The following is a 14,058-nucleotide window of genomic DNA, read 5'->3' as shown; positions in this document are numbered from 1 at the left end:
AGTGAAATGTGTGCGTAGAAGCCAGATTGCCAAGGAGTCGAGGAAGTGAATCTAGATTACTTTTTCAAGAAGTTTAGCTGAGAAGGGTAGAGGGAAGTGATTGCTCTTTGAAGTTTCTGGCCAGCTAATACTGAGAAAGGTATCCTCAGGGCAAGTCTGGAAAGTCGGTGAAGCATCCTGTATTTCTGACAAATCTGCTCTCTTTCTGGTGGTGCCCAGAGTACAGCTCTTATTTCTGTTCTGCAGTTAGAGGGGTCCCTGGACACCACAACCGTCTCTGACTCAGTAATGGATTCCAAGCAGTTAAAACCGACAAAATCAACAAAACTGACTTTCAGAGGACCTGAGTTGTGCAAAAACTTAACAGGATTTATGGTCACCTATCTTCCATTTTCCCTTAAAAGAAACATATTTCTTTTTTTTTTTTTTTAAAGATTTTATGTATTTATTTGACAGAGAGAAATCACAAGTAGACGGAGAGGCAGGCAGAGAGAGAGAGAGGGAAGCAGGCTCCCCGCTGAGCAGAGAGCCCGATGCGGGACTCGATCCCAGGACCCTGAGATCATGACCTGAGCCGAAGGCAGCGGCTTAACCCACTGAGCCACCCAGGCGCCCCGAAACATATTTCATTTAGATTTTTTTTGGTGTAAGTATCAGGCCAGTGATGATTTCAGATTTGGCGACATAACCATCTATTTATGGCCTTGAGAGGAATCCTAGAAACTGTTTCTGTTGTTGACATGCTTTGTCACACTGTTTTCTGTATTCTAGAGCCCATGGCATTCATGACAGGCAAGAAAATTTAGCTCTGCTTTCTGGGGTATGGAAGTAGGCTAGGCTAGCTTTCTGAGTGAGTGAAGGAAGACTCCTTAATTTTCTTTTTTTTTTAAAGATTTTATTTATTTATTTGTCAGAGAGAGAGCGAGCGAGAGCGAGCACAGGCAGACAAAGTGGAAGGCAGAGTCAGAGGGAGAAGCAGGCTCCCCGCGGAGCAAGAAACCCGATGTGGGACTCGATCCCAGGACGCTGGGATCATGACCTGAGCTGAAGGCAGTTGCTTAACCAACTGAGCCACCCAGGCGTCCCGACTCCTTAATTTTCTTAACAGAAAGGGTTTTTTTGTTGTCGTTAAGTGTTATTTTAAAGTTATACTAGCTTATTTGTACTTCAGATCCTAAATTTTTCCTCAAAGCTTTGATTGACTGCATAAATCCTGCTTGACACAACTGATGATGTTTGAGAAATTTCAAGGAGTTTCACTTTCTATTCTCAGATCTTAGATCTTCTAAGTTCACGCCCCACTTTGAATGAGATCACCGGAAGAAAACAGCTTCTGCAGACTTTGAATTTCATAGTATTTATGTTACTGGCGTTTTAGGTATAAGGAATTCTTCCTTGAATAAAATACTTTTATATTTTGCAAAACCACAGTATCCATTATGTTACCTGGTATTCCCTAGTTTGCTGCACACATGGGCAGGCTGTAGGATGTAATTGAATTAGAATTAGGTCAGGAAAGAGTCAGACTCTCCAGCTGAATTAGCAGACTTTTTCTATTTTTCAGGTGAGGCCTGTGTAACTCACATTATTTTTATTTATTTATTTTGCTCTTTTTTTTTTGGAAGCTCCTAATTTAGGACTTAGTGAAATTTTCTTCTAAATGAGTTTTGATTTCTCCTTTTTAGTGTCCTTTTCTGTATGTTTTCTAAATGTCCCTTTTTATATGTCCTTTTCAGCTTTAATGTTGAAAGTCACCCTGACTTCTTTACAGAAGCACGAAGAAAGCATAGTTAGTGCTTCAGTAAATTAAAAAAATTCACAAGACAAGTGCATGTATTTGATTTTACTTATTTATTTATATATAATTTTTCAATCAACGATATGAGAAGAAAATAAGGAAAGAAATTTTTAAAAATCAGCTTATTTTAGGAATTGGCATTATGCCAAAAAACCCTCAGTGGTGAAATACACTTTCTGTCAAGATGTCACTGATTTCCTGTTAGCAGAGATTTTTTCACTCTTGAGTTTTAGGATGATAATGCATTCAAAAACATCCTGCTACTGGGTTTCCATATCTAGATACTCAGTGACTTGGCCGTGTTTCTTAACCTTTTATTGTTCCCTTTCCCTCCCTGAAAATAAATGTTTTAGACATTTCTTTCCTGTGAATATCCCATGAATTTTAAACCACCAATACATTATATATCTTTTTATGGACTTTATGCATATCTGTGCTTTACACATTAAAAAAGGTAGGGCTTTTTTATGTCCTGATAACCAGTTGTCATTTTCTTGAGGAAGATGTCACATCCAGTTATGAAATGGACTTAGCTGTTAGTGTATAGTTTACAGTTGGGTTTACAACTTGATTCACCTTATATAGGATGATATTTTATATTTGTTGGATAGTTAATTTAAGGTCAAATTTCCTTTTTAAAATAATTTTTATTATTATGTTAGTCACCATACAGTACATCATTAGTTTCTGATATAGTGTTCCATGATTCATTGTGCATATGACACCCAGTACTCCGTGCGATTCGTGCCCTCCTTAATACCCATCACTTGGCTTAATACCCATCACCTCCACCCCTCTTCAACCCTCAGTTTGATTCTCAGCGTCCATAGTCTCTCATGGTTTGTCTGCCTCTCTGATTTCCCCCCTTCATTTCCCGCTTCCTTTTCCTGATTGTCCTTCCTGCTATTTATTCTGTTCCACAAACAAGTGAAATTATATGATAATCTTCTCTCATTTCACTTAGCATAATCTCCTGAGTTCCATCCATGTTGATGCAAATGTTGGGTATTGATCCTTTCTGGTGGCTGAGTAATATTCCATTGTATATATGGACCACATCTTCTTTATCCATTCATCCTTTGAAGGGCATCTTGGCTCTTGCCACAGTTTCGTTATTGTGGCCATTGCTGCTATGAACATTGGGGTGCAGATGGCCCTTCTTTTCACTACGTCTGTATCTTTGGGGTAAATACCCAGCAGTACAATTGCTGGGTCATAGGGTAGCTCTATTTTTAACTTTTTGAGGAAACTTTACACTGTTTTCCAAAGTGACTATACCAGCTTGAATTCCCTTAAGGTCAAATGTCTGAAGATGAGGCTTGGATATTTTTCTGGCCCAGTTCCCAATAAATCATTTCCATATGAAAGAACATTTGCTTCATTCTTGGGTGTGGTTTTCTTCCTTCTTACAGACTGGCTGATAGCTGTGTAGACAATTGGCACTCTGGGTTTGTCTCATGTTTTTCTCATGCGCAGAAGCGGGGTGGTTTGGAGAAGAGTCCTACAATTGAAGTTCCTTCCTCAGTACATTAGGTGAGGGGTTATCAGCTACAGTGAGGTGAGCCTCGATTACTTGATTGTGTGTTTGCCAGCTGTCTCCACTGTCATGTCACAGTATCTCCCTTTCCATACTCTCTTCTTTGGCAGTGAGTCAGCAAGTCCAGCCCACACTCAAGATGGGGTGGGATTAAGCTCCACCTCTTGGAATGGAGAGTATCTGTAGGTATTATTTGGAATTCTTCTGTAAGAAAGGTTGGTCTCCCGCCTTTGTTAGTTCATGCAGTCATTTATTGCTATCCCTGTAGACTCAGGTGCATCTGTGCTGTGGGTTATAATCCACAGTTACACATTGTTCATTTTGTTGATCAAATTGTTTCAGCTTTGGCCATCCAGAGCTCTTTCAGGTTGGCTGCAGTTATTTCTTTGACATGCCCACAAACTTGGATTTTGAGTTCTTTATGGTATTTGGAGGCTCCCCTTGTATTTTTAGCCATGTTTAGCCATGACACACTGTTTACTGATGGCAAGCTTCGTATTTACTTTTATATGCATTTAGTTAGGGATAAAAACATAGTATCGTATTTTTGTTACATTTAATTGGAGTTGGAGATCTCTTTGGATTTTGGCCTCCATTGAACTATTTGCTAATCCACGCATTTCCATGCTGTCTGTAGTTTTGATAAACCTTCCTCATTTGTGTATCTTTATGAAAACCTTTGATGGGTTTGGTTCTTGGGATTTCCTCCTGTTCCTGGTACCGTCCTGTTACTTTGCTCTTTTTGAGACTGGTAGGGTTTGGAAAATTAGTTTAGCTTAACCCTTTCACATGAGTTTGGATGGTGGAGGCTGTGATGGTATTATACAAACCAAAAGTTGCAGATAGTCAAAAAATCATTAAATATCAAACTTAGTAGCAATAGGTTGACATTTGTAGTTAATACAGTTTGCAGTGGGTTATGGGCAGCAGTTCATACACAATGTGTGCAGATTCTTGTATCTGTACTTTCTAAATCAGGGAAAGGTCTCTTGTGTTTTTGTTATTGGTATCGATTAATACTTAATGGATATTTATATTTCCATGAATTTCTGGAAAAATGTCTTCTAAGAATGTAAAGGTTCCCCGAACTTTTGACTTGGCTCCAGCACATCACTAGAAAACTCCGAAATCTATACGTTGAAGGCATTGACAAGTTTTTGTCTCTGTAATTTTCTATCCGTACCACACAGTTTTGAACTTGCTTTATGTACAGTTGTGTATTGCATGATGTTTTTTAGTAACAGAGTGTTTTCATTTCATCATATTTTTTATGTGTCAAAGATAAAGTTTTTCAGAGTGGGTTTAGATTTGAGGTTAGGCAGTAATTGATAAGCTGGCCAGCAGGACTTTCTCGATGTGGCGGAGGCACATTTTAAATTGGAGAGGAGAGTCCCACAGAAGAGGCCTGAAGTGTTGTTACTTTTCTTTAGTGTTTAGAGGTTGTCTTTTCTGGATGCAGGTGCAGAATGAGCACATGTTGTTGGTGCACGCCCGGTGGCACTTCCACCGTTGGCTTCCTGAAGCGCTACGCGTCCAGGACCCACTCCGGCGAGTTTCAAACAGCTGACGAAGACCTCTGCTATTGCTTAGAGTGTGTGGCCGAATACCACAGAGCAAGGGACGATTTACCATTCCTGCATGAGGTAATTTACATCCGATGGACAGTACTTTTCAGAGCTTGGTAACAACGAAGAGGAGAAACCTCAACTCTTTTGGAAACATTCAGGAGCCAGGATTGATGGATGGAATTGAATGGAAACCTAAAGCAGAATTTTATGATCCTTCACTTTTAGTCATTGTGATATAAAACAACCTTAAGAAATGACGTATGGGTTTTTTTCAGTTTATGTTTTTAAGTCTGTATATTCGGTAGTTTTACTCTCATGTATCTGAATGTCTTGGGTTATTTTATTGGTTGATTCCTTTTTCTTTTTTCATTTTTTAATGGGTAAATGGTATAAACTTCTAAGGGTGTGTTTGCTGGTCATAGTAAACAAAGTAAAACATATAATTTAAAACATGTGGCTTTGATTATTTGGTTTATTACATGAAAAACACAACCAGACTGTAGAGTCAGGTATGGATGTATAGAAAGGAGGAGAGGCTGATTACTTACGAATCTGTTGAGGAAACCTTTGCATTTACAGAGTTTCCTAGTTATGAACCTAACTCGTCTTTACGCTAAAGCTAATGTTTTAAGGTGCGTATCTGTGGCTGGGCCGTGGAAGTGCAGACAGAGAAGGCCTGATCTTGCCTTTGACAAGAGACGCTTCAACTTCTCATCCCCCTACCTCTTTGGGGGAGTGGGTGTGGAACCCAGATTAGGGCTTAAACTCACAACCCTGAGATCAAGAGCTGGAGGCTTAACCAGCTGAGCCATCCAGGCTCCATATCATTACCTTTTGATAAGGGATGTTGAAATATTTTTAGCAAAACTCAGTGTTTACACATCTCAAGTTGTATGTACTCATATCTTAAAAGTGGCCTTGTTTAATGACTGTTTTCTTCAAATCTAATGTGATATTTACTATTTAAACTTCTGTATTTTTTTATTTAAAGATTTTATTTATTTGACAGAGAGAGAGATCACAAGTAGTCAAGAGAGGCAGGCAGAGAGAGAGGGGGAAGCAAGCAGGCTCCCTGCTGAGCAGAGAGCCCGATGTGGGGCCTGATCTCAGGACCCTGAGAGCATGACCTGAGCTGAAGGCAGAGGCTCAACCCACTGAGCCACCCAGGCATCCATAAAACTTTTGTATTTTTTTTTTTTTAATTCTCATATATTTTTTTAAAGATTTTATTTTTATTTATTTATTTGACAGAGATCACAAGTAGGCAGGCAGACAGAGACAGAGAGAGAGGAAGAAGCAGGCTCCTTGCTGAGCAGAGAGCCCGATGTGGGGCTTGTTCCCAGGACCCTGGGATCATGACCTGAGCCGAAGGCAGAGGCTTTAACCCACTGAGCCACCCAGGCACCCCAACTTCTGTATTTTTATACTTAGAAAGCTTTCTAGAAACATCATGACATCCAGTATTCTGTTGATAATAAGGTATAAAGCACACTACCCATTTTCCTTTTTCTGTAGGTTTTATGGGAATTAGAAACGTTACGTCTCATAAATCACTTTGAAAAATCCATGAAGGCAGAAATTGGAGATGATGATGAATTGTATATAGTAGACAACAATGGAGAGGCACAGCTGTTTGACTTTACTGGCCAAGACTTTGAAAATAAGCTTCGAGTTCCTCTTCTTGAAATACTGAAATATCCTTATCTGCTTTTACATGAGCGTGTTAGTGAGTATCATAAGTGTTCTACAAGTTTTATCAGTCTTTTTTAAGAATTGTAAAGGCTTAGTTCTATCGGTATTAAAAATCTGTTAAACACATAATTAGGATACTTCATACTTTTCCCTAACAGTTTAGTATGCAAGTTTCCAAACATACAGAAAAGCGAATGATATGGTGAACACATATGTACATCATGCAGTTTCTACAGTTGTTAAAGTCTTGCTGTATTTGCTTTATCACACATTTACTCATCTGTCCTTAAGTTAATTTTTATTCTTAAAATTTGTCTATAGCAGAGTTTCTCAGCGTTGGCATAGTGACATTTTGGACTGGGTGCTTCGTCATTGTGGGGCTGCGCTGCCCATTGTAGGATGTTTAGCAGCATCCCTGGCCTCCATCCATTAGATGCCGGTAGCGCCACGCTCTTCCCGCTGCCCCTGTTGTGATGACAACCGGACTGGTGCCACATACTGCCAGATGATCCTTGAGCGTTGAGGGCAAAACTCTCCGTGGTTGAGAACTACTGGTCTGTAGTAATTTTCACTAATTACTACGGTGTGCCATATTATGGCTGCCTAGATTTGGGTCATTTATATTTGCATTTCTTAATATGAATCTCATAAAAATGAAGACATTTTTGTGATCTAACAATAAGCCATACCTTCCCCCCACACACCAAAAAAACAATAACTTTAAGCTACCTAGTATCTAGTCCATATTCAAATTTTCCCAGTAGTTGCAAAATGAGGTTTTTGACTGGTTTGTTTAAATAAGAATCCATTCAGGGACCAAATATTGCCTTGGTTCATATTTTGTACATCTCTTTGAATGCAAAACAGTCGACCTGTACACGTACACAAATTTATTTATTTATTGTCATAACCTTGACTTATTGAGACCATATAGTTACCCTGTAATGTATGTATAATGCACTTTCTGGATTTTTTAGATTGTTTCCTTGTGATGTCGTTTAACTTCCTTATGCTCTATTTTCAGCACACTGAAAAGTAGATCTAAAGATTTGTTTACATACATCAACTCCTTCTAAATAAGTTCTAAATAATGAGGTTTTAAAATTCTAACAAGTCTGTTTTTGAGCATTTATTAATGGATACTCTGTTCAAGAAAAGTACATAAATGTTGATTTTTCAGCAAACACACCTGTGTAGCCAGCACCCAGCTAGAGAAACAAGCCATCAATACCCAAGTGCTTCCTTCATGCTTTTCCTATTATCATCACTGTTTCCCAAAGCTAGTCTCCATCACTAACAATATTCTTTGAAGTTTGAGAAAGTAGAGTTGATTCATTAGGTGGGGTAGCTTAGTAGCAGTCTATTGAGGACACTTCTGAAAGGGTACTGTAGAGATTTCCGTAAAGCAGCAGGAGTCAGAACAGTGCAAGCATGGCTCGACTTGGGGAACAGCATCGAGTCTGGAAATGAACCAACCATGTTTGGGAAGCTTGTTTGATGATGGTAGCTTTTCAAACTAGTGAAGAAAGTGGATTATTCAGTAAATCAGAGTAGGACAACATAGTCATTTGAGGGGAAAGCCCACTTTATCACTAGTGCTAAACAAAGTCCATGTGGATCAAAATGTAGAATCCTAATGGAACTGGACTTATATCCCTACTTCTAAGAAGATACCCTGTGGATATAATTACGCCAAGTGTAAGAAAAGAAGTGTATATCAGTAAAGTCAGGGTAGTTTATAGGAACACATGATGATCGGCCATACTGGGTTAGGCTTTTAGATGGGTAAATACTGTTACGTGATCAGCATTTTTAATGCCTCATTTAAAAAAAAAAAAAAGGAACAATTTTATTTACTCAGAGAACAAGCAAAAGAGCCAGATTTAGGAACTCTTGATAAGCTAAGATCTATTTATATTACTTTATATTTATGTGTTGCTTCTTCTGTTTAGATGAATTATGTGTTGAAGCACTTTGTCGGATGGAACAAGCTAATTGCTCCTTTCAGGTTTTTGACAAACATCCGGGCATCTATTTGTTTTTGGTCCATCCCAATGAAATGGTGAGTATAAATGGTGGGCAATGAAAGGATATGTATTTTGCACTTACAATAGCTGTAATAGAGGGTTTGGCTATATATTTTGTTTAAAATATTAAACTGTTAAAAATGTATAATCACCCCCCTCAAAAGGTAAATGTTTCTGTGGAGCAGCAATGGAGCAGAAACACTGAGCGATAGATGGTGGAAACCTGTAGGCCTGGGTGGCTTTAGGTAGCTGGAGTTGGTTTGTCAGGATAACAGGAATTCCAAGTGTACTCCAGGCAAGGCAGAGGACCAGCATCAAGGCCTGTGTTCAACATAAAGGTGAGACTTCCCTGCCTGTGAAAGAAAATGGACAGAAAGTATAGTAGGGTGCCCTCCGGGCCTGGTCTTTTTTACACCTGCACAGCAGTAGAGGAAGCAGGTCCAGCCAAGCCCCCAGGACCCAAGCGAAGCCTGCACAGGCTTTGTGACCGAGTCTGCAATGTCCCTTAAGTGACCAGTGGTTGAGAGTCTTGAGCTGCTGGTGTGAGACCGTCGAATGAAATCCTTAACAAAGAAGAATTCAGAAGATGTTGTCAGGAATATATGAAGTTGTTTGAATACTGTGATAAAGTTTGTTATTTAAAGAAAAACTTTTAAGTTCAAGGAAAGTGAAACCTTGGACTAGGTGGTATCAGTGTGATGAGGTTGGCAGGCAAGGACACAAGAGGTGAGAGACGCGTGCCGGGTTCTCATCTGGTTAAGGGCAGAGCTAGGTACTGAATTATCTTAAATAATGAATTTATATAGAAAATGCCTTAAAAGAAATAGAAAAAGTTCATACATACAAACAGGTTTAAAAATACCAGTATTTAATATAAGTGGGCTGAATTTGTCAGTTAAAAGACAAAGATTGGATAACAAAGTCCGCGTAGCTCCTAAGACAAACACTAACAACATAGGGTGCAAGGGATGCCTGGGTGGCTCAGTGGGTTAAAGCCTCTGCCTTCAGCTCAGGTCATGATCCCAGGGTCCTGGGATCGAGCCACGCATTGGGCTCTCTGCTCAGCGGGGAGCCTGCTTTTCCCTTTCTCTGTGCCTGCCTCTCTGCCTACTTGTGATCTCTGTCAGATAAATAAATCTCTTTTAAAAAAATGAATTAACACATGAATGAACTTAAGTAAAGAAAGACCCTGTGTTCATAAATAAGAAAACTTTTATCTGTTTGCTCCAGATTGATTTACAGATTCACAGTGTTTTTAAATAAATTCTAGCAGGGTTTTTAATGTAACATGTTAAGATGTTTCTAAAATACATATATGGAAGAGGAAGAATCCAAAGTTGGCAGGACATTTCTGAGAATGAGGGAGGCCTACTACGAAGCTCTGATAGTTAAGACAATGTGATATTGATGTGCAGACAGACATTTTGGCTGGTGGAATAGAATAGAGACTCAGATAGAGTCATTCATATTTAAATCTTCAGTATTTGATAGAGATGATGTGTCAGATCAATGGGGCAAAGGAGGACTGAAATGGAAATGATACAAAGGTATCTCTATGGAGAAAATCATATTTTTAAGTCCTATCCTTAAAACATCAGGTATTTAAAAACTCTAGATTAAATGTCAAAAATAAAATGGCCAAACTGTTGGCAGAAAATAAAGGTATAACTGAGATTTTAAGGAAAGGAAAGCTTGCCTTTTTTTATTTTGGAAAGGAAAGCTTTCGTGAAAAGAAAGCATTGGGCTTTGGTTACAAAGAAAGGCTGATAAACGTGACTATATCAAAATGAACTTTTGTTTATCAAAAGACATCTTGACGTGAAAAGACAAGTTACAAGTTGGGAGAAACTATAAGCAACACTAACAAAACCCCAGAAGAAAAATGGTAGAAGACCTGAACAGGCATTTCCCAGAAGAGGAATTTCTGTGGCTCATAGACATATGAAGGACAGTTTGACATCAACGACAAGGAAGTAGTAAGACCACAGTGAGTGTTCCGCAGCGCGCGCTACTTAGGGGCCGCAGGTGTTAGAACGTGGATCTGCAGGACTTTGTTGCTGGTGGACGTGCAAACTGGGGCAACACCTGGGAGAGGAGTTCGGCTTCATCTGCATTTGCACATTCCTTTGTCCTGTGATCTGGCAGTTTCCTACCTGCGTGTGTATGTGAGAGATAGACTCTTGGAACATTTGTAACAGGCGGCACGCAGAAGAAATTCCATAGCACACTCCTCAGAGTTCACCAAAACCTGCAAGCAACCTTCGGTGCATAAATTGTGAAGGGTCTTCACATAGGAATATCACGCAGCAGTTCAGACAGTCGACTCAAAACAAAATGGATGAATTCTGGTTATAGAACCTTGTAAGTGGAATAAAGTTTCCAAAGATGATGTATAGGAGGAAACCCTTTTTATTTATTTATTTATTAAAAAAGATTTTACTTGTTTATTTGACAGAGATCACAAGTAGGCAGAGAGGCAGGTGGCGGGGTGGGGGGGGGGGGTGGGAGAAGCAGCTTCCCCGCTGAGCAGAAGCCAGATGCGGGGCCAGATCCCAGGACCCTGGACCATGACCCGAACCGAAGGCAGAGGCTTAACCCACTGAGCCACCCAGGTGTCCTGGAAGAAACCCTTTTTAAAAAGTTGAAAACAAAACCGATGTTTACAGGTAGGTACCATAACTGTATTAAAAAATAAGCAAGGGGATGAAGAACGTGGTATTGGAGATGATGGTGACCTCAGGTTGGAAGGGGCAGGAAGAAGAGGGGGCGCGGAGGGCCCCATATAGTTATATGTGTGTTAGAGTGAAGGGACCTTAGTTTCTGTGTTGGATGAGGAGTTTATGGATACATGTTGCATTAATAATAAAAATTAAAAATGGGTTATGCATGGACCAAAGATGAAAGTATGTTGTGAATAAAAGGTTATAGTCTTAATTCTGAGGTCTTACTCCCTAATCCTCATCCAAAAAAAGTGTTCAAAGGAATGTTCAAATTTAGATGAAATTTGGGTTTAACAGATGTGTATTAAAGCATTGAGATAGGGAGTTAGAGGCTCTACCATAAAACAGACTTTTGATGGGCCATCTCTCAGTCAAAAAGGTAGTAGAAAATAATTCACAGGTGATAGAAATGTGTCTGTTTCTGAAATCTGGGTGAGGAAAAAAGGTTTCCCTGAAAATTGTAACCAAAGCCCTCTTTTCATAAGAGAAGTTCCTGTTTGCCTGCTTGTTCAACACTTGCAGAAACCATTGCAGATCTTTCCAGAGGGACACATCATCAACTGAGTCCTTGGCCAGATTCCCACAGACACATCCCAACTGAAGATGGCAAAATTTTAAAACAGCAAAACCAAGTATAAGTAGAAATAAAAACAAGAAAGGGGACCCAAAGAACTCTTTACTAGAATGATCAGACACACAATATAAAGTGCTTCAATAAAAGAGACTTGAAAACTCACGGTCCAAAGACCGGGAATAGTTTTTAAAGATTGAATTAAAATATGTAGAAATGAAACACATAAAATTAAGCATTTTAGATGGTTTGAATGGCTAGTTAGGTGTGGCTGAAAAGTTAATGAATTTAGAAGACAGTTAGGCTGCTTAGAAAGCAGACAGACAGAGAGATGGAGAGGGAAAGCTGGAGGCAGGAATAGTGGGAAGATGTAATCTCCTTTTGCCCTGTATTGGCGAAGGAAAGAATCAGAATGAAGAGATGATAGTGGTGCGTTGCTTCTTAGAGTCCAGGAAAAACACAGAAGCATTCTCCAGATTCTGAGGTGGAAAATAAAAGAAAAAGCCACAACGCACACTATAATAATATCACAGGACATGACAGACAGAGGTTTTATTTTTATTTATTTATTTTTTAAAAGATTTCATTTATTCATTTGACAGACAGAGATCACAAGTAGGCAGAGGCGCAGGCAGAGAGAGAGGAAGGGAAGCAGGCTCCCTGCTGAGCGGAAAGCCCAATGCGGGGCTTGATCCCAGGTTCCTGGGATCATGACCTGAGCCAAAGGCAGAGGCTTTAACCCACTGAGCCACCCAGATGCCCCAGACAACGGTTTTAAAGGAGCCGGAGAAAAGACTCCCTGCAGGAGAGCTGCAGTTAGCTGCTTGGTGACAGGAATAAAACCAGAACAGTGGGATGGTATCTTCCTCGTGCTGAAGAGTGGTAGCTGTCTGTCTAGAAAGGTGTGCAAGAGAGAAGGCGAAACAAGACCTTTCATACAGCTGGGGTCCTTATCGCCTACAGTCTCTGTGCAAAGTCGGCTTGTGCCTTTTCGCTTCATTTGGACAGTCCCTAGTGTTACATGACACACTGCTTTCTTGGATAAAGGCTATTTGTGACCATAAATGTTCTGGTCTGCTGTGTTTTGGGTGCAGTGTTGGATGGTTTCCAGATGTTAACTCGTTAAAACCTTACAGCCCACGTTTCTTAGATGAGTACACAGAGTCAGACTTGTCCCCAGTCGTCTGACTAGTGTGTGGTGACCAGGGTGTATAGGTACGCACAGAGTTTCTAGGTTTGGTTTGGTTTTTTAACTGTTTGGAAAGTCCCACTTTCAGAAAAATCTCAAGAATAAAAATAGTAGGAGATACCTGTATCACCTTAAGCCGTATTCATGAATTGTTAAGTGTCTCCGTTTGCTCTGTCATTTGCTTTCAAGTGACACGGCCTTTTTTCCTGAACCATTTGAAAGTTGGTTGCATCCCTCTGTGCTTCACCGTTAAATCCGACATGCGTGTTTCCTAAGAGGCTCTTCTCTTTCTGTAAGGACATTGTTAACAGGCTTCTGTGAATCTTCCCCTGACCTGGTCGTGTCCGTCTTCCCGTCCCATGCATCCCAGTGTTGTCCTTCGCGTGTCTGCGCTGTGCCCCAGTATCAGGGCCAGCCTCAGCTCTAACACGTAGTTATGCTCCTTGAATCTCCCTTCATCTGGATTGCTGTTCCCCCAGCCTTTGTCTTTCATGACATTTCTGAAGTGTGCCGTCATCCCTGCCTCTGCCTCTTTTAAAAAAATAGAATGCTCTTCATTTTGGGTCTGTCTGCTTTTTGCTTGTTCTAGTCAGGCTGTGTATTCCCAGCTGGGGTGCTCCATAGAAGTGGCATGATGTCTTCCTGTACAGATGCAAGCCATAGCATTTGCCCTTCGTGGTTATGGTAGTTTTGATCAGCTAGTCACAGTGTTGTCCCGTTTCTTCACTTGATAATTTCTGTTTCTTACATACTGGAGGTCACAGAAATGGATTTCATCCATAAAATACTTCAGTATCTCTCTAAAGACAAGGACTTTTTAAAAAATCACCACACCTAAAATAATTTCTTAATATATATATGTATATTTTTTTTTATGAAAAATTTTTATTTCTTATTTGAGAGAGAGAGAGCACAAGCAGGGGGAGCTGCAGAAGGCGATGGAGAAGTGGGCTCCC

General features: G+C 40.0%; 1 protein-coding gene across 8 annotated transcripts in view; it reads left to right on the top strand.

Moving 5' to 3' along the window:
- The window catches only part of SETX (senataxin), a 93,792-nt gene that overhangs the window by 12,523 nt on the left and 67,211 nt on the right, over positions 1-14,058 (top strand). For all 8 annotated transcript variants that reach the window (XM_082696053.1, XM_082696055.1, XM_082696056.1 and 5 more), the window contains 3 exons: positions 4,795-4,978; positions 6,419-6,629; positions 8,548-8,657. In XM_082696053.1, coding sequence (XP_082552179.1) covers positions 4,795-4,978; positions 6,419-6,629; positions 8,548-8,657 — 505 coding nt within the window. The remainder of the gene's footprint in view (positions 1-4,794; positions 4,979-6,418; positions 6,630-8,547; positions 8,658-14,058) is intronic.

This window comes from Mustela nivalis (assembly GCF_964662115.1).
Source record: "Mustela nivalis genome assembly, chromosome: 13".
NCBI classification, from domain to species: Eukaryota; Metazoa; Chordata; class Mammalia; order Carnivora; family Mustelidae; genus Mustela; species Mustela nivalis.
Note: the sequence above shows the minus strand (reverse complement) of the source record. Positions and strands in the feature narration are given on the sequence as shown.